We start from the raw sequence: 20,296 nt of genomic DNA, 5'->3' as shown, positions 1-20,296 counted from the left end.
CTTCGAGATTTCAAATGCCCATGACAGGTCCATTCTCTCTCTTCCCACCACCTCTCCAACTTGCAGATCAAGATATAACCTCTTAGCTACATCTACAGCATAATGCCAGCCTGTCTGTTGCCATGCGACCCACCATGATGATCATTGACCCACCCTCTGAAACTGTAAGCAAGCCCCCAATTAAACTCTTTTATAAGTTGCCCTAGTCATGATGTCTCTTCCTAGTAATTGAAAAGTAACTAAGACAAGTTGTTCCCATTTCCTAGACATTGTGAACAGAGCAGCAATAAACATGGCTGAGTATCTGTGGAGTAGGATGTTGAGTCCTTTGGGCATACACTGAGGAGTGGTAAACCTGAGTCATATGGTAGATTTATTTTTAGCCTTTTGAGGGTTCTCCACACTGATTTCCAGACTGTTTGAACTAGATTTATGAGGTCTCACTTATCAGATGTTGACCTCAATTCCCGGGCAAATGGGGTCCTATTTAAAACGTCCTTTCCTACACTTTTATCATGTATGGCACAGCTTACATTTTCTTCTAGTGGTTTCAGTGTTTCAGGTCCCACATTTAGGTCTTTGGTCCATTTGGAGTTAGTTTTTATGCAAAGTGATGGGTACAGGTCTAATATCATTCTTCTACAAGTGGACATTCAGTTTTTCCAGTATCGTTTGTTAAAGATGCTGTCTTTTCTCCAGCATATATTGTTGGCACCTTTGTCAAAGAATAGATGGCTAATGTTATCTATCCCCATGTTTAGATCTTGACTTTGTTCTATCGGCATACATGTTCTTTTTGTGCCAGTATCATATTGCTTTTATTCCTTTGGCTTTGTGATCTATTTTGAGGTCTGAAATAGTAATTCCTATAGCATTTCTCTTTTTGCTCAGGCTCATTTTGGCTATACTGAGTTGTGGCTCCATATGAATTTTAGAGTAGTTTTTTTTTCTGATTCTATGAATAATTAATGGGGATTTTGACTGGGATAACATTGAATCTATAAATGGATTTTGGTAGAACAGTCATTTTTAAAATATTAATTCTACCAATTCATGATCATAGGTTACCTTTCCATTTTCTATTGTTTTTCTCTTTTTCTTTGTTCAGACATTGAAAGTTTCCCATTGTAGAGGTCTATGACCTCCTTTGTTAGGTTTATTCCTAGATATCCTACAGAAACTCTTAAGGCTTGTTTTTTGGAAGTTTTTATTTGTCATGACTGGGGCATTCCCATAACTGCTATGTTAGTAAAGAAAAAGACACAGTGAAGTGTGTGTAGTTCAAGGACCCCAAACCAGAATTGCAGCACATCCTTCCTCTGAGAGGTCTAACTGCTGTGGTGGTCTTCACAGCTTTGCTTTTCTGGACATGAAGTTCATGAGTGCATTTGAGGATTCTTCTGATGTCAGCCTTTCCTGGATCACAGCACACTCTTCAGCATTAACAGCATGGAGCTTTTGTTTCTCATTTTTTCTCATTAGCTCTTTGGAAATTTTCATCGCCTGATGAAATGAAACCAAGAACAAAAGTTATTCAAACAGGAATAATGTTACACTATTCTTGTTTGTTTGTTTCTTTGAGGCAGGGTCTCACTATTATGGCCTTGGCTGGTCTGGGACACACTGTATAGACCAGGCTGGCCCCAAACTCATAGATATCCACCTTCCTCTGCTTCTTGAGTGCTGGGATAAAAGGAGTACACCACTATTCCTGGCTATTTCTATTTTAAAAAAAAATTTATTTGCACGCATATGTGCTTTGTCAGCTTGTGTGGCTATGTACCATGTGCATGCAGTGCTACAGTGGCCAGAAGAAGGTGCTGGATCCCCTGGGGACTGCGGTTACAGAGGGTGAGCCACTACGTGGGTGCGAGAAATTAAACCTGGGTTTGTTGGAATAGCAGCAAGTGCTCTTGGCTGCTGAGCGGTGTCTCCAGCCCTCAAGATATACTCTACTATTGACTTCCTCTCCTTTAATGAACTGCTCCTGTTAAATCTTTCTAAGACGTGTATAATAGGACACAGTACTCCCCAACCCTGAATGTGCAGGGATCAATATAGTGAGTGTGGGGCAGGTCTGTTCCTGTACATTTCCAAACAGCCCTAGATGGACACAAAGCTTCTGGTTCCAGGATCACACACTCATCAGCAAGGATGGAAGAGCAATACATACACAAATGGAAGTGCTAGAGAGTGAGGATCCTAAATATAGCCAACCTCCTCACCTCCCACCTGAATTCCAAAGTCAAAGAGCTGGGTGTCTACTGGCATCCTCCTGGAGTCACCCCCAGGAAGGATCTCCTATTTGCCCTGTAGCACAGAAATGCAATGTCTATCTGCTAAGTTCTTTGTAAAAAAAATTACTATTCCCAACATTATAGTAACTTTTAATACAAAATCCAGAGGTGCTCAAAGCAACTGAACACATGTCTTGTCTTTTTAGGATGTGTCCTCCTAAGGCACATTTCCCCCTTGGGAAATGATTTCCATGTCCCCACAAGTGAAAAACAAATACTAACGTTTGGCGGGAGCTTCACATATGCTTTCAGCCTGGTCCAGACTTCGTTCTCAAAGGTGCTTTCCGGAAAAACTTCAGTGACAAGGCCTTGAGCCCAAGCCTCTCTTGCTGAGAGCTTCTTCCCAAAGAGAAGCATCTCAGTTGCCTGCAATGCAAAGCAAGATGTGACCCTAGCTTAATAAAGCAAGGCTTCAGTTGACTTCAGGACAGTCAGCCTCGGGGAGACACAGATGCACTCATGGCTCTTAAGGTTGCCTGTCTTTCACAGAACAGGGAAGCTGATGGCCTTGCTGGGCAAGGGTTTTCAAACAGCTGAGGCCATAACTGGTTCTGTCTCATGAGGGGCTGGAAGGCCAGCTGCTATTGTGAGGGTCTGCGTTGGAGAGGCAAGAATGGGAATCCCAGGGCAGAAATGACTTGAACCCCTGGTAACTGTGGTTTCCTGTTTGTATGTAAATGATAACAAGGTGGGGGTGGCACCGAAAAACTATGGCCATAGGGTCAACCTTTTGAAACATTCAAAATTTCCTTGTCTGTCTGGTTGTCCTAGTGCCGAGCTCTGAGTGTCTTCCTTTTCTGCACAGATACTCAAGTTACTTTCGTGTGACTGAAGGGACACAGGAAGGACTTATATTGCATTTCTATAAAAACCGAGGGTAATGAGCAAATGTTTGCTCTACCCTTGCAATTTCTCTTTTAGAAAAGTAAATACATTCCAAACAATCGCAGTCTGAAGAGCGGGTTCTGCTCAACTTTTCAGAGCTTAACTGATTAATAGGTTGGGCTCTGTGACGACAGTGTGATGAGGTTAAGGAAGTGTATGTTGGTGCTGGAGACATAACTCAGCCATTAACAGCAGTGGCTGTTCTTGAAAAGGATCCAGGTTAGACTCCTAGAACCCATATGGTGGCTCACACCATACCAAATTCTAGTTCCAGGAGATCCAATATTGTCTTCTAGCCTCTGTGCGCCATGCATGAAGCAGTGCACAGACATATACATAGGCAAAGCACTCATATACATAAAATTAAAAATAAATCTTAAAATGTAATGTATGGATATACATTATACATGTGTGCACATGGGGGGCATTTACAAAAAAAAATCTAATAGTCAGCAAGGCAGTATTTCCCCCCATACACTTGGAGAGGGCAACCAATGCCTGCTAAGCCCTTCCTCAGTCCCCCGTCTCCAGTCTTGTCCCAGTGTCCTTAGAGCCACTCCAAGGTTTGCACAAATACAGAGCTAAACCGGAGCAGCCCATGGGCCACCTTGGGAGTCTCAGCACATGGCAGAACAACTGGTAAAAGTCAGCTCTGATTGGGAGTCACAGGGACTACGACTTCATGGGGCTGCTAAGAGCCAGCAACTTCTGGCACTTCACATGGCCCCAAAGAGAGGATGTCGTCACCATGTCATGTCAGAGGATGCTGCTCATTCACACAGTTAGGTGGCTCTGAGCTGATCACATCTGTAAAGGCTTCCTAGTCTTGGGCCTTCAAGGAATGTCACACAGCTGTGGAGGACAAGGTCTTGTGCTGCCACCAGTGCTCCAGCTCTAGGCCACCAGGTGTCAGACTCTGTCCCTGCATTAGGAACTGCAGAGAAAATATCCTGACCCCTGCCTTACATCAGCTCTCCCCTTAGTTGGGTTCCTTCATGTTGCTGAGCAAATAGTCACCCTGCAAGCTTTGCCCAAGGGAAAGAAGACAGAGTACATGATTGCCTTGGCAACAAAGATGACAGACACACTACACTTTAAGTTTTTTCTGAGTTACCTTTGCTGAGCCCATTATCTTTGGAAAAGTGTAGGAGGAGCATGCTTCTGGGCTCTGGCCGAGGTGGCTGAATGGAGTATGAAATGTTGCCTGGTTGGGATTGGGGGAGAAAAGAAAAGCATTTTTCAGTTACTATTTTAACTTTATAATTCTCTCTCTCTCTCTCTCTTTCTCTCTCTCTCTCTCTCTTGGTGTGTGTGTTTCAGATAGTCTTGCTATGTAGCTCAGGCTGGCCTAGATCTCACTATTCCTACCTTAGCCTCTCAAGTACTAAAATTACAGGTATATATTACTATGCCCATCTCACTGTTCTTTTTTTTACCCTTCATTTTATTTTTATTTATGTTCACGGCTGTTTTGCCTGCATGTACTTCTGTGCACCACATATGTGCAGTGACCATGGAGGCAAAAGGTGTCATATTCCCTGTGACTGGAGTTATAGATAGTTGTGAGGCACCATGTGAGTGTTAAGGATCGAACCTAGATCCTCTAGAAGAACAGCCAATGCTCTTATCTGTGGTAGTTCACTATTGTGAATGAAGATATTTAAACTAATATTTGTGTTATTCTCTCTCTATATATATATACAATTCACTTATAGTGTGTTATCAATGGATTATTTAAAAGAGAAAATTATATAGCCATCATCAACTCCAATACATATCTACGATCCTCAAAGTTCCCTTATGGTCCCTGTGGGCAATCCCTTCCTTCTATCATCCCCATGCATCACTATCTGCTCTCTGCCCCTGGTGTCTTGCCTCTTTTAGAACATCACACACATGGAATCCTAGATACAATGCTGCTCCCCATCACTTAGTGTCAGGTTTGGGAGTCAACCGTGCACTGCATACTGGTAGCACCTTTGTTGTATTGTTTATGTTGCTGTGTGGTTGTGTCATCATTTTTTTAAATCTACATGCACTGTTTCCATTGTTGTGGTTATTATCAGTAGGTTCAGTCAAGAACCATAGACCTGCTTGACATAGTACATACAATTTCCACTTGTCAATAATACCTCAATGAAGCCGAAAAATTAATCTTTCTCGGTTAAGTCTATCAAAGAAGTAGTTGTGAATGTTTGTGTACACTTTCAATTCTCATGGGTAACTACCTCTGAGTGGAATCACTGGTTGTGAGAAAAGTATATGTTTATCTTAAAGAAGATGCTGACCTCTTCCCCAGAGGGTCTGCGACATCAACATCCCACATTGAGGTTGGAGAGCACCTCCTGCTCCATGTCCTTGTTAAGCGTCACCAGAAGTCCTTGTAGCCTAATCCACACACTACATGCATGGTAGTACCTTATGTTTTCCGTTTATATGTCTTTTATGAATAATAATGTTGAGAATCTTTCTGCATACTTAATAGCCATGGGCATATCATCTTTGGTGAAGTCACTGCTAACATGTTTCCCGTTATTTTTAAAGTTAAATTATTTGCCTTATTTTTGAATTGTAAGAATTCTTTATGGACAAGATTACAGTGAATATCATGCAAAGAATGTTTACTGGTCAATGTCTGTGGCTTATCTTTACTTTTAAATAAAAATAAAGGGTCTTGTAACGTAGCACAGGCTGGCCTCAATCTTAAAGCAGATCTCTTGCCTCAGCCTCCCAGAAGAGTTCTGGGATTACATGCATGAGCCATCATAACCTGCTACCCTTTTTTTCTGTGTATGGAAGGCCAGTTGTGAGGAAGGGTGTAGGAAGGGGTCTCGTGTAGCTCAGGGTGGACTTCAATGTGCTATGTAGCCGAAGATGACCAACTCCTGACCTCCCTCTATCCTCTCTACTTCCTAAGTGCTAGGATTACTCCCACATATCATTATACCCACATCGCCATCCATTTCAAATGTATTACATCTATCTATCATCTAGCAATCAATCAATCAATCAATCTCTCTCTCTCTCTCTCTCTCTCTCTCTCTCTCTCTCTCTCCCCTCTGTGTGTGTGTGTGTGTGTGTGTGTGTGTGTGTGTGTGTGTGTGTGTATGAAGGCCAGAGGACGGTTTGTTGGAGTTGGTTCTCTCCTTCACTCAGGTTTTGAACTTAGGCCATCATCATACTCAGCGACAAATGCCTTGCTTGATAAGTTGTCTTGCCCGCTCCTCAGAGCTCACTCTCTCTCTCTCTCTCTCTCTCTCTCTCTCTCTCTCTTTCTCTCTCTCTTTAATACTCTCTCTCTCATGGTTTGAAGAGCCATTATGTTTCATTTCTTGTGTGTTATTTATTTCTCCTCACTGCCAGTTTTTACACTAGATTCTTGATCAATTGCTTTATAAATATGTTCATTTTTTCTATACTTAAGAAAAAAATTTTATGAGACAGGGTCTTATTCTATAACTCAGATAGGCTGGCCTTGAACTCATGATAATCTTCCTACCTCAGCTTTCCAAGTGCTGGGATTATAGGTATAAACCAACACACTCATCTATTTATATATGCTTTGATGAATAATAAATATTTACAAAGAGAATCACTGATATAAGTAGACAAATGCTTAATTTCCAATAGTAAGACATAGTAGTTATTTTGAAGCATATTTGTGAGAATATATGATATATGCTGCATACAAATAAAAACATAAAATACTCTCATTAATGTCACATTTCTTTTCACCCCAGAGACCTTGGACAAGAAAACGTCCTTTAAGAATATAATCAGTCAACGTAGCTTCAAGAATATAATCAGAAAAGCAGCCACAATTAAGGAACTATAAACAGGTACATACGAACTTGGCAGGGAGCAGTTATTACATTGCTCGTTTCCAGAGATGGAATGGTGGATGCAGTTAAGGGCTGAGGGTCTAGCAGTGGAGTGCTTAAAGGCTTTGGGACAGTCCCTTACCCTCCCTATGACAGTTTCCTCTATCTGTAAACCTAGTATGACCTCATAGGGCTGCTGTGTGTATTGTGTGAAATGTGTATATGTATAATGTGTATTAACAGAGTAGCCAGCACACTGTTAGCATGCAAACATTTATTTGAACAAATTTAAAATTCACATGGAAACGGTGCATTTGCTGGCAAGAGATGCTACTAGCATTTTTAGTCGCTAGTATTTAAGACCGGTATCCATCACAGACCACAGCATAGTGATGGGTATTTTAATAGGGTTGAATGTGAGCCCCTTGTTCAATATAGTATTTGTTTATGAAGTCAATAAAAACCAAGGGAATCTCTTCAGTGGCTCACCAGGAAACTTTGGCACTTCCTAAGGAGAAGACACCAGAATAACCTGCTACTGGTCTGTAATTCTGGGGTAATCCCTAAGATAACTGTCATCACATCTGTGTTTACAATAACAAAACTCAGAAACAGCCTAGGGTTTCAGCAGCCAGGGACTGGTGAGATTTGCTAAGTTATAGAAACCAAATGCTGGCATTGGTTTCCATCTGAGTGATTTTTTTCCCCAAATAATAAATTTCACAATATGTATTTACAGCTAGACATGTTACTATGAGATACATATAGTCAAACAGTTGCTTTAACTTAACTCACATAGTCATACCCCAGCCAGGGGCAGCTATAATACATCTACTCAGTTGGCAAACTTTCTGGATGTAGCCCACTATTATTAACTATAATCTACATACTGTACATTAGATCCTTTAGCCCTATGTATCTGCTACATAACCCTTCAGTCACATTACCCCCTTCCTTCCTCCTTTCCTCCCTCCCTCCCTCCCTCCCTCCCTCCCTCCCTCCCTCCCTCCCTCCTTCCCTCCTGATGTTGCTGGGGAACCAATGCAGAGACTTGCTCACATTAGGTAATAAATGCTCCATTACTGATCACAACCTTACTCTCAGTTTTTTAAACTTAAATCTTCTTCTTTGTATTTTGCATCTGATCAAATTATTTCATTTTTGGCCACCACAGAGAGACAGTGCAGTAAGAATAAAAATTAAAAGTATTAAATACAGTGGTGAACACAAGTCTGAACTGTGTTGTGGACTCAGGACTGCTCGAGGCTTTAGCTTTCTAGTATGCAATGGAGGGAGGGTAGTGAATGATCACAGTCCCTTCTCATTTTCGAAGCCTAAATACTAGACTTCCTGAACTAAGAAAAGAGGATCAAGCAACCTCCACAGAGGTTACCACCTCTCCTTCAAGTTTTCAATCATGTCCTGAACATTTGGAGGTAATGTTGAAAATAAAAATTGAATAAATATTAAACTCTGGTTAAAATACAGAACCAGCAGAGTTGGAGTAATGTTTACAATAATATATGTGTTTAAGAAAATCAATGAACAATCAAGGAAAAACATAATCTGTCAAGTGAGACTAAGTCTTTATGAACGATCTAAATTACTGCATCCTACCACTGTCTTGGCTTGCTTTCTGTTGCTGTGATAAGACACTGACCAGAAGCCACATGGAGAGAAGGGATTGCTTGGCTTACAGGTTACAGTCCATTCTTGAGGGAAGCCAAGGCAGGCACCACGGCGGAACAGTGCTTACTGGCTGGCTCACTGTGACTTGCCGGGCCTGCTTTCTAATACAACCCAGATTTGATGGGTGGCACCATCTATAGCAGTCTGAGACCTCCCACTTCAATCCTTAATCAAGAAAATATTCTGTAGACAAGCCCACAGGACAATCCGATGGAGGCAATTCCCCAGTTGAGTTTCCCTCTTTCCACGTGACTCCAATTTGTGTCAAGTTGATAAAAACTAACCAGCACAACCATTAACTCATTAGCCCATAATATGTTCAGTTCTAGTCACTATAAAGGAGAACCACAGGAGCTTACTGGTTAGCCGAGAATAGACTTACCTTGTCAGATGCATAGACAGCATCAAATAGTCCCAGAAGAGTGACAGCAATTCCCACAGCTGGGCCATTTACTACTGCAACCAGAGGCTTAGGGAACTCTATAAAACAGCTTACAAATTCCCTACAGAAATGGAAATAGGAAAGCATTACATATTTCAAAGTAGCACTACCTGACCATAGAAAGGATTATATAAATTAAAGCTGATGTCACCCTAAAGGGTCACCTTCCCAGACTAAACCAAGGTCCTTGTATATGGGGCCTAATGGAAGGTCAGACCAGGACTCCTACAAGCTGAGCCTGATTCACACTCTTTTCTGAGCAGTGAGTTCAGGAGTGGGCCATCTGTGACCTGAGAGACCATGGTGGGGGACTATGTGCGTGACTGCATATTACAGCACAGGGGGACTGAGAGACTCAGCAGAACTGGGATAGGAAGCCGAAGCCTCAAACCTCCTTCAGCACCTTTCAAGACTGCTTCCCGCATACAGCCAGCACTCACAGGCACTGTCCATTCACCCCGCTGCACAAGAACTCAGATTCCCTCTGCCTCTTTCTCACCTCACACTTTCCAGTCAACCTCATGTAGACGGCAGGAGGAAGAGGGGGATCTGACCGGGAATCACAAGTAAGCACATCAGCACAGACAAGTGGGCATTTTACTGATGTGTTAAGAATGAACCCTCTTGGGAGAATGAGGAAATGACTCATCATTTAAAACATCTGCCAATCAAGTATGAGAACTGGAGTGACGTTGGGATCCCCAGAACCCACACAAGTGCTGGATGGGTGTGGAGGCCTGCTTGTAATTCTGGCCTGAGAAGGTGGAGGTAGGAACCTAGAGCAAGCTGGCTAGCAAGACTAGCCATGTGAGTGAGCTCTGTATTTTGAGAGAATGTGTCTAAATAAATAGGAAAAGCAATCAAAGATGATTGCGATGTCTACCTAGGACTCAACATCCATATGCATATACATACCCACAAACACCTGGGCCTACACACATGCAAAACATGTATACTAAAAAGCACACCATGAACACATAGGGAAAGTGGAGAAAAAAAGAATGAATCCATTGGGATCAGACACATGTCACTCTTACCTCAGTGCCATAGCACTCTTTATAGCTGCCTCCTGTATTTCACCGGTGGCATTAATCAAGTTAGTGAGGTCATTCCCGCTGCAGTAGTAGTCGCCAGTTCCTGCGAACAGTCAATCAAGAGCCATGGTCCCTCCGTGTATCTACTCATTCCAGGGTTGCTGTGTATCTGCTGTGTGCAGGGCTCAGCCAGGCACTAGTAGAAGACTAGGGAGCCTCATTTGCACACTAGGGACTAGCAAGAACATAACTAAATACAGATGGTGTGACTACAACATGACAGGTGGACATGTGGTCTGACTACAGAACAGGGTTGGTCTATTGGGGTGTTCAGAGTGGAGCTCACTCAGGAAGGGACAGCTGGACTGAGAGCTGAAGAGCAGGCAAGACTAGCAGAGACACAACAGGACAGATGAGGTTCTGTGTCTGAGGTCTCCAGGGTCTATACAACTGTAAGACTATAAGAAGAGCCCCCAGGGCTGAAGCAAAGAAAAAACAGGGTGCAGGGGGAGCTGGTATAGTCAAGATGAGAAGCCAGACTGTGTGGGGCTGTCTAGATTACAATATGAGCCACTGTCTCTACGTTAAGAGCCACTGAAGGTGTGTGTTTATTAAAGTATAGTTTGCCTACAATGAAACCATTACTTCTTAATAAGTTTTGTTTTGAGACAGGATCTGAAGTAGTCCAGGTTGACCTCAAAACTCTCCATGTAGCTGAGGATGACCCTGGGCTGCTGATTTCCTGCCCCTACCCATTGACTGTCAGTATTGAAGTTCTGTGTCACAGTGCCCATGCTGGGGATCAAACCCAGGACTTCCTGCATGATAGGCAAGCACTCTATCTCAGGCTACTTCCCTAGCATCCTTAAATAGTTTTGATAACTGTAAATACAGGAGTGATCCCAGGCCAAAAGAAGACACAGTGTTTCCCCCCTTATGCTCAGGGAACACATTCCAAGATGGTCCAAAAATCCCTGAAACATGGGGACAATATGTATTGTGTTTTCTCCTTTCCAGTTGATCCTCCATACCCTGAGGTTTTACATCTGTGGATTCAACCAACAGAAAATATTTGAGGAAAAAAATCATCTGTACTGAATATTCACAGGCTTTTCCCTTCATGACTGTTCATTCCTAAACAATGTAATGAATACTGACATAGCATCACTCTGTGTTAGACATAATAAGACACACAGAGGGGATTCAAGATCTTTGGGATGTGTGGGCCTTCTATGCAAGTAGCACATGATTTTACATAGGGAACATGAGTGTGAAAAGTTCTATATTGATGGGAGTCATGGAACTAATTCCCAGAAGATGCTGAGAGTGACTGTATGTACATACCCATGACTAAGTTCAATATATAGATTAGGTAAGGTATTTACAGTAACAAACTTTAATAACAACATTGTACTATATAAGAGTTATTTAAAATATACTGTTATTTTTCTAGACACTTCTACTTATTTCTAGACCAAGGGTGATGACATGTAACATAAAGTTCGGGGGGCAAAACCACAGGAAGGAGCATTCAGTTATGAGGGGCTATGGCACTGACACCTCAGAATGTTCCAGATGCTCTTTCTACCCTGCCATTCCAGCTGGCCTAATGAAGTTACTTTCAGACTCCATCAACAGAGTAGGACTTCTGTCCAATACTGTAGAACTCATGAGTTGGACCAAACATCATGTACTCTTATTTTATTGATTTTGCTGAATCTTGTTTTAAAGACTCCTCTACATGCTTGTGTGTATCAGACTTTTATTTCTTTTCATTGTTGAGCAGAATCTGTGGATAGACAAAAGCTTTCTATTCATCCATTTTTGGACTCCTGAGTTGTTTTCTGCCCTGACTCTTGTGACAGACACATAAACTTTACTGTACCAGTCAGGTTGGGACATACGACTGATCATGAATCATTATTAAAGAATATTTGTCTTATGTCCATGATATTATGGTATATTTATAAATTAGTCCACTGCATACTGGAAAAGACCTTCAAGCATTATCACTCAATTCCCTATATACTAAGAGATTCTCTAAACAGAAATTACATCTGAGAAAGTCTTACCTGTGAAAACAGTTATGGCTGAGTTATCGGTGCTGGCATTTTTAAGTGCAAGCATAATCTCTTGATACATCTATGTGAATGAAAGGGCAGGTTAAAAAAAAAAAGCAATGAAAATGAGATCCACCATCCAGGGGAATGGGCTACTGTATCAGTTTGAAAGACTCCTCTCAACACAGTGCTAAGCATTCTATAAAGATTATATATTGATACCAAAAAAGAAGCTGCCTGAGAGGATTTCTGCTCCTCTAACAACCGCTGGATGCACATGATGTACAGGTGCTGTGGCAGATGCACCAAATAGCCACTGTGTCCAAAAGCGAACAAGAGAGACACAGACCTGGAGCCATGCAACTGGACAGTTACTGTGCCCAACAGGGATGGGGTTGGGGAAGGGGAGAGGTAGTACACAAATTGCAGGAACTGTTGAGGTTGCTGCAGCAGGTGAGAGGGAAGGTGGCTGAGAAAACTGTCCCTGAAACAGCATTTCAGCTGGGGCTTCAAGGAAGGAGAAGTGTCCTGGGCAGTCTGGGAAGCAATAACTAACAGAGGCTGGATTTCCGAGACTCTGTGCTGGGATCCAAGGGCACTGGCCCTTGCTGTAGTTTTAGTGTGTTTTCAAAATTGGTTTAGATTTTACTTTAATAAGATTCAATGTGGGTTAGAGTTATGAGGAGGGTGGGTATTTCTAAAGACACTGGAAAAATAGAAGCATGTACTTAATACATGAATAATGATGTGACTGTTTCCCTCAAGGCAGGGGACAGGAAATAATTCCTGAGAATTACAGCAAGAGAGACATGGCAGCCAGGTGACTAGCTAGAGACAGGGCCAGGAGAGAGATGGGTCAATTTAGATTATCCTGCTTATCAGCTATAAGAACTTACCAAGTTACTTCTCAACTTTCTCTACTCTTTTGTTAAATAATGGTGATAAGGTCCTTGCAAACAAATATAAATCTGTGCAGGAGGTCCCCCTAATGGGAGATAAACCTCCCCAAAGTGTCTTCATGTTGCTGCCTTCTGTGCTTTTCTATGCGTGTGAACCATAATTGTGTACAAGAAGTGGGGGAAGAAGAGAAAATTTCATACAAAAAGAGGGAGTAGAGAGGGGAAAGGAGGGGAGGGGAGGGGAAGGGGAGAGGGGAGGGGAGGGGAAGGGGAGGGGGGAGGGGAGGGGAGGGAGAAGGGGAGGGGAGGGATCTTCAGCAGAGCAAAAATAGCCCTATTTTAATGAACTGCTTCACAGGGCAATTTGAAATTTCTGCTTGAACTACACTGATAATAAGTTAATCACTTGAGCCCCTCCCCCTGGTTACAGGGATTTATCAGATGCTTGGAGGTGAACTGGGGATCAAGGCTGCCATCTGCAGTGTGGGACAGCATGCTCATTTGGAGCCTTAAGAATCTTGTGAAGTTGTTCATGTGCTTTCCAATGGATAAGGCACCTAATTCTGAGAACTTCCTGCATGTTTGCCCTGAGACACTTCTGTGTAGGCAGGGTAGTTATAGCTACACACTACAATATGTAAGACTCAGGACTTCCTGCACAGAGATTTATATTTGTTTGCAAGGACCTTATCACCATTATTTAACAAAAGAGTAGAGAAAGTTGAGAAGTAACTTGGTAAGTTCTTACAGCTGATAAGCAGGATAATCTAAATTGACCCATCTCTCTCCTGGCCCTGGCTCTGGCTAGTCACCTTAGCTGCTGTGTCTCCCTTTGCTGTAATTCTCAGGAATTATTTCCTGTCCCCTGCCTTGAGGGGAACAATCACATCATTTTTCACGTATTAAGTACATGCTTCTATTTTTCCAGTGTCTTTAGAAATACCCACCCTCTTCATAACTAACCCACATTGAATCTTATTAAAGTAAAATCTAAACCAATTTTGAAAACACATTAAAACTACAGCAAGATTTTCAGAAATGTTCAGGGCCAGTGCCCTTGGATCCCAGCACAGAGTCTCAGAAATCCAGCCTCTGTGTTAGTTATGGCTTCCCAGACTGTGCATCTTCTATCAATGCTCTTTCATTTAGACTGATTTAACTCTTTTCTGCTTCCATTCATAGCAAAGCTTCATAGTCTTCTGGATATGTAGAATCTACTGGAAACTCTCAAGTTCTAAACAATTCCCAGCTCCACTGAGTTAAGCAAACACTTTAATCCCCTTCCACAAAAATAGGAATAAGGCCGAAATTCTACAGTTGCATAAGTGAAAGAAATAGAAGAAAGAAAAATGTGTCCGTGTCCTGGGCAGCAGCATCACCTGTAAAGTTATGGCATTCTTTTTGGTGGGTCGATTGAACACAATCTTCATGATGCCATCTTCAGAGGTCACCACAATGTCCTTAGACACCTGGACTTTCTCATCGGCTCCACACTTGCCCTGGCTAGAAGCTTCAGATGAGGGACTCAGACTGGACACCAGATCCACATGGCTCTGCCTGGCAGTTTCCTGTAGATGACAAGACCTCTGGCTTTTAAAATAAGTAATTTGAGAAACATACTATGCTAATAAATACCACTTAGCAATAAAGAACAGAGCCTTTGATTCAATAGAGGTACATCACGACTTTAAAGATCATGGGACAGGTGACCCATATGTGTAATTCCAGCCACTGGGAGGCTGAGGCATGATTGTGGTGAGTACAGTGCCAATCTTGGCAACAATAATGAGAAAAAAAACTTCAAAAAACTAGATAGCCATTCACCGAGAATCTAAGCCTATTGTCTTCTTGTCAGTAACAATAAGCAAGTTTACCTTCCATCTGTCCTGCTTGGCATTATTGTCAACATCAAACAGAACTGGTTTAGGCATATTACAGGGTCTTTCTGTGGCCTGTAAAGAGCACAGGGATGATTAATATGCAATATGCCAGAGAAAGCTTTTGAGAGGGTGGCTCTAAAATCCTGAGTTCAATAATTTTGAATTTGTTATCACACTTTTCACAGGAAGTGAAAACATTGAGCCAATTTTCAAAAGTCACAGAACATTTGGAAGTCCACACCATATTCTAAAGTCCCTTCTATGGGGACAGAACCAGAATTTTAGTGATAAACTTCTGGAAACTACTCAAAGGGCTGTGTAGCTGGTGTTGGCAGGGATGGGGTCTTCAGTTCCTAGTTTCCAGGAAGTTCATCTGAGGGTCATGCCAGTAAATAGAAAACTAATTTTGTTTGAGGGTAGGTGGAATGGGTATCCTGAGATGAATAAAATACCCTACACAGCTCCTTTTCTAAAGTGATTTTTAAGCATTTTAAAAATTTTAAATTTTGTAATAGAGTGACTTAGGAAAGGACAGAGAGCTTGAACATCACAGGCAGTGGAGCCTCTGACTCATACACACAAAGTCACTCAATGGAGTCAGTCATCTGGGAAGTTACAGGGAAGCCAGTCCACAGTGTTGTCCCTCTCTTCCAACTGCTCTCACTTCTGACACTGATTGCAAGGCACGGCATGAGAGTGCTGGGGGAGGGTGTTCTGGAGCCTCACTTCAGTAACCCATTAGAAAGACTCATGGCACCCCTGCAAGCTGTGGTATTCATGCTTATAATTCCTCACAGGGGAAGAACACAAAATAAATAAGCCAAGGGCAAAAAAAGCTCAAAGGATAGTTCAGAGCAGCAGCCAAAGTGACACTTTTGTTCTGTCCAGAAGAGTTAGGAAAGAGATTGCCCCAGAGTGATGGGTACATGATAGTATGCACAGAGTCTTGCCAGCAAAGAAGCTCTCTACCGGTTCAGTGTCCAGTTTTTGCCAGGACACTTTTTTTTTTTTTTTTTTTTTTAACAGAAAACAATGTATTTGAACAAAGGAAAGACAATTTTCAAATTCTTCATTAAACTTTTTCTAAATTTAAGCCAATAAAATTCTCCTAATATTATACTTTTGCAATTTGTGAAAGATACTCTAAAATTTATTTTGACGATTAAGTTTCAATCAATATTTCAAATTGTAATAGAGACTGATCAAAGGCATAATGCCTCTTTCAGATATTAATAACAATGAGGGAACGGGTCATAGACGAACTACTGAAATTAGTGATGGAAAAAAAGGAACTCAGTGGGACAGGGGACAACTCAGAGTATAGTCTCCAGTATATTTGGTAAATTTATGTTGATAAAGTACAAAACTTAGAGATGGCTCAGTGAGTAAGAGCACTGACTGCTCTCCTAGAGGACCTGGGTTCAATTCCCAACAACCACATAGCAGCTCACGCCTGTCTGTAACTCCAGTTCCAAGATTTCTGACACCCTCACACAGACATGCAAATCACCAATGAACATTAAATAAAAATAAAAAAAAAAAAAAAAAAAAAAAAAAAAAAAAAAAAAAGGGGCTGGAGAGATGGCTCAGAGGTTAAGAGCACTGACTGCTCTTCTAGAGGTCCTGAGTTCAATTCCCGGCAACCACATGGTGGTTCACAACCATCTGTAATGAGACCTGGTGCCCTCTTCTGGCCTGCAGGCATACATGCAGACAGAACACTGTATACATAATAAATAAATCTTTAAAAAAAAAAAAAGAAAAAAAAAAAAAAAAGAAAGCTAAGCCTCATCAGGGAAGGGCCAGCCCAGGCTGTAGGGCAGGATGCGGGGTTCCCAGGACACTTTTTTTTTTAAGTTTTTTTTTTTCCATTTTACATACCAACCACAGTTCCCCCTTCCTCCCCTTCTCCAGCTTCCCCCTTCTCCCCCACCCCTAACCCCTATCCACTCCTCAGAGAGGGTAAGGCCTCCCATGGAGAGTCAAGGAAGTCTTTGCCAGGACTCGTAACATACAGGCAAACCTGCCTAACCTTAGGCCACCTGTGATGATATATTGTGTTCCCCAAAATATTGTGCACCCTAATAAAGTTTATCTGAAGATCAGAGAAAAAACCCAGCCACTATAGTAAACATAGAGGTCAGGCAATGGTAGCACATGCCTTTAATCCTATCACTCAGGAGGCAGAGATCCATCTGGATCTCTGTGAGTTCAAGGCCACACTGGGAACAGAGCCAGTCATGGTGGCACATGCCTTAAATTCCAACACTAGTTAATCATAAAGGTCTGGAGGTCTGTACAGACAGAGAGGAAGTGATGTAGCTGGGCAGAGAGAGGAAATGAGATGGCAGAACAGAAAGGCATATAGGCATGGGTATAAAGGAAGTAGCTCTTTTTGGAGAATGAGGTGTCGGTCAGGTAAGGTTGTCTGTGGTTTGTCCTATTTCTCTGATCTCTCAGTTTTTCACCCCAATACCTGGCTCTGGGTTTTTCTTAATAAGACCATTTAAGATTCATGCTACAGCTACCTTGTACCCGAAACCAACTGCTAGACAATCCAGGCAAACAAAGATACAGGACAAGCATGACAGGTCACAGGGTTAGGAATACCTCTCAACAGCTGAGGGCAAAGGCTTTTTGGACAACTAAAATTCTTCATTGTACATACTCATGACAAATCATCTAGAAGATAATGAAACAATAACAGTAGTTCAGAGCAGTAGCTACACCAAGGATGTCTTTACCACTAAAATTTAAAAGCTTATCAGTATCATTATAAGAGTTTCCAAACATTCATAAAAGGATGAGTTACAATAGGCAATCTAATTGAACACTTATTAAAATTTATATCATATACTTTACCTATTTTCTTTCTTTTGTGCTTATTACAAGAAATCTAAAACATCCCACACACCACTCTAATTTCACCCTGAATATTTACTATGCATTTCTCAAAGCACATTTTATTATGTAACCAATGACACCATTAACAATAACCAGGACCTCACTAGATAATAGTTGCTAAAACTCAGTCCAGATTCAGATTCCCCCAGTTTCCCAAAATATCCTTTCTGTGGATTTATTCAAATCGGAGGGAATCAAACAAGGACCAAACATCTGACTGTTATATCTTTTACATCTCTTTATTAGGAGAGATGCTCAGGGCTACTCTGTGCCTTAATGGTATTTCAAGGCCTAATCTTAATATAAAAAGCAAAACAAAACAAAGCCTGCATACAAGTACCCAAAGCCTGCAGACATGCACCCAAAGCCTGCAGACATGCACCCAAAGCATGCATACATGCACCCAAAAGCAGTCAACCATGCAACCCATTCAAGCTACATGTTAAAAGGAGCTCAAAAATTTTAAAGCTATTTTTATTTTTGAGTGTTTTGTCTGTATGTGTATGCACCAGGGGCCTGCCTGTCTTGTGCCCACAGAGGTCTGGAACTGGAGTTAGAGATGGTTGTGGAAGGAGATGTGGCTGCTGAGAGCCAAGCCTGGATCCTCTGAGGGGAGCAGCAAGTGCTCTGAACAGCTGAGCGGTCTCTCTAGCCCACTCAAAATGTCTGTAAGCAACATTAGATCTCAGGGTGGCACGGCTCAGACAGTGCATACATAGAGTTTTAGTTTCGCTTAGTCTCCTTCCAGAGCTTCACTTGGTTCATGGCATTTTCAAAGTCCCACTGACTGGCTTTCATCGTTGGTCTGCCCAGGTGCACCTGAGCCACTGGGAACCTAAAGAGTTTGAGACTGCAAACAGTGGTTTCTTTTTGTTCCTAGCCCTTCATTGAAGCAGGATTGCTGATTTGCCCCAAACTCTACAAAGCAAAATGCCATGTTTATCTCTATTTCCTTCTGCTGTCTCAACAAGCTAGCTTCAATTGTTTTCTGAATAAAATCTGTCTACAGATTTTTTTTTCCCCCTCCGAAAAAGAGAAATCTGACAAGGGCCATTTTCCAAGGAAAAAAGAAAGGAAAATTTCAAATGTTCAGAAAAGGCTCTTGTAAGCAACTTCCCACTGACTGATAAACACTTATTCAAATGAAGGTAGGTTCTGCCTTTTGAGGAAGTCACTCAAGCCACCGCATTACTGCAAGCACCAGGTTCCAGGCTTTCCTCCAGATGCGCGGGTTCTTTGGGCTGTTACATGTGGCTCCCTCTCTCCTGCCACTTCTCTCAGTATAGCGAACCGATTGTTTGAAACCCACGCTGCTGATAACGGGCTGCGAGTGTGCGGCGGCGCTCAACTAACTAGCACTCTTGGATGTAGTGTCGCCTTAGCCAAAGCACTCAGCGCCCTAGGAAGTTCCGGGCTGGGCCTGCAGGCATGGGCGCCGCCGGGACCAGAGCTCACGTCTCATCCAGGCTTGCCAGGCGGCCTGTGCACGTCCATCCTTACCCTTCCGGATACGCGAGGTCACTCTTTAGAGCTCTCGTGCTGGGACACCGCCAAAGGAGTATCCTGCTGTCCTGCTAGCCAGACCAGGTGACAGAGTGGACGGCTCCGCGGGCGGGCGACAAACCCCGCTGGCAACTTTGGGCCAGAAGCTGAGGCTGCAAGCTTACCTAGGACACCAGCACCGCGCCGGTCTCCAGGTCACGGAAGCTAAGGCCAGCATTGAGGGAACACTGAGCCCTGACGCTTAAGAAAGGCTGGAACCGGTGGGAGGGGCTGGGCAGGGGCGGATTCTGTAAGTGAAGCTAAGGGCTCAGGGAACAGAGCAAGGCGGAGCCAGTAGTTGAGGTCTGGGCTCAGATGGGGTTGGAGGCGTGGTCTGAGTTGGGTAAGAGCAGGTTTCTGGGATGGGTGCTCCGCTGAGGGTAAAGAAGCAGGGCATAGAGAGTGGAGGCAGGCGTATGGCTCTGGCCAAGGAGGACAGGGCGCTTTGAGCAGGGAAGGGCCTAAGGGTGTAGGATAGAGTGGCCGAGATCTTGGAACTGGGTTCACAGAACAGGCCCTAGGGAATTAGATGCAGAAGGTAGGGTGCTGGGCTTTGGCGAACGAGGCAGAGAACCTGGTGCTAGGCAGAGAGGGGAGGGCGCTGGGCGCAGAGGGTGCTGGGCGCAGAGGGTGCTGGGCTTGCTGGCAGGGTTCTAGGTGCACGGGGCAGAGGGCAGGGAGCTGGCCCCACCGAACCCAGGGCAATGGTTCAGTGAGGGAATGCTACATGGGAGATGAGGCCTCTTAGGGTTCCTTCTAGATCGGTTCAATGCTGGAGGACAGTTGCCTTGTGAGGGAAAAACACTTCTCTAGGCTGCCAGAGAAACTCAGAGAGAGTGAGGA

General features: G+C 42.9%; 1 protein-coding gene across 2 annotated transcripts; it reads right to left on the bottom strand.

The window, feature by feature from the left end:
- Positions 1–1,197: 1,197 nt before the first annotated feature.
- Positions 1,198–19,705, bottom strand: LOC128104363 (enoyl-CoA delta isomerase 2-like). Of its 2 annotated transcripts, none has more exons than XM_052729246.1 (9): positions 19,412–19,705; positions 15,002–15,079; positions 14,507–14,695; positions 12,241–12,310; positions 10,172–10,271; positions 9,075–9,195; positions 4,297–4,386; positions 2,520–2,663; positions 1,198–1,503 (listed from the first exon to the last, which is right to left on the bottom strand). In XM_052729246.1, exons 2-9 carry the CDS (start codon positions 15,056–15,058, stop codon positions 1,348–1,350), a joined length of 927 nt encoding a protein of 308 aa, XP_052585206.1. In that variant the 5' UTR covers positions 15,059–15,079; positions 19,412–19,705; the 3' UTR covers positions 1,198–1,347. The 2 variants fall into 2 exon arrangements, with proteins under 2 accessions (XP_052585206.1, XP_052585207.1); XM_052729247.1 differs by having other exon boundaries at positions 19,579–19,705.
- Between the last annotated feature and the right edge of the window lie 591 nt (positions 19,706–20,296).

The sequence above is a fragment of the Peromyscus californicus genome, unplaced genomic scaffold, assembly GCF_007827085.1.
Source record: "Peromyscus californicus insignis strain IS unplaced genomic scaffold, ASM782708v3 Scaffold_8__1_contigs__length_139910024, whole genome shotgun sequence".
NCBI lineage: Eukaryota > Metazoa > Chordata > Mammalia > Rodentia > Cricetidae > Peromyscus > Peromyscus californicus.
This window is presented reverse-complemented; position numbering and strand designations above follow the sequence as displayed.

Bases quoted from the DNA above. Each gene is read 5' to 3' on its own strand.
- LOC128104363 (XM_052729246.1), bottom strand. From the start codon at position 15,058: ATGCCTAAACCAGTTCTGTTTGATGTTGACAATAATGCCAAGCAGGAC. The intron at 14,696-15,001 runs GTAAACTTGCTT...TGTCATCTACAG, and splicing joins CCAAGCAGGACAGATGGAAG to GAAACTGCCAGGCAGAGCCA. The intron at 12,311-14,506 runs GTGATGCTGCTG...TCATTCACATAG, and splicing joins AGAATGCCATAACTTTACAG to ATGTATCAAGAGATTATGCT.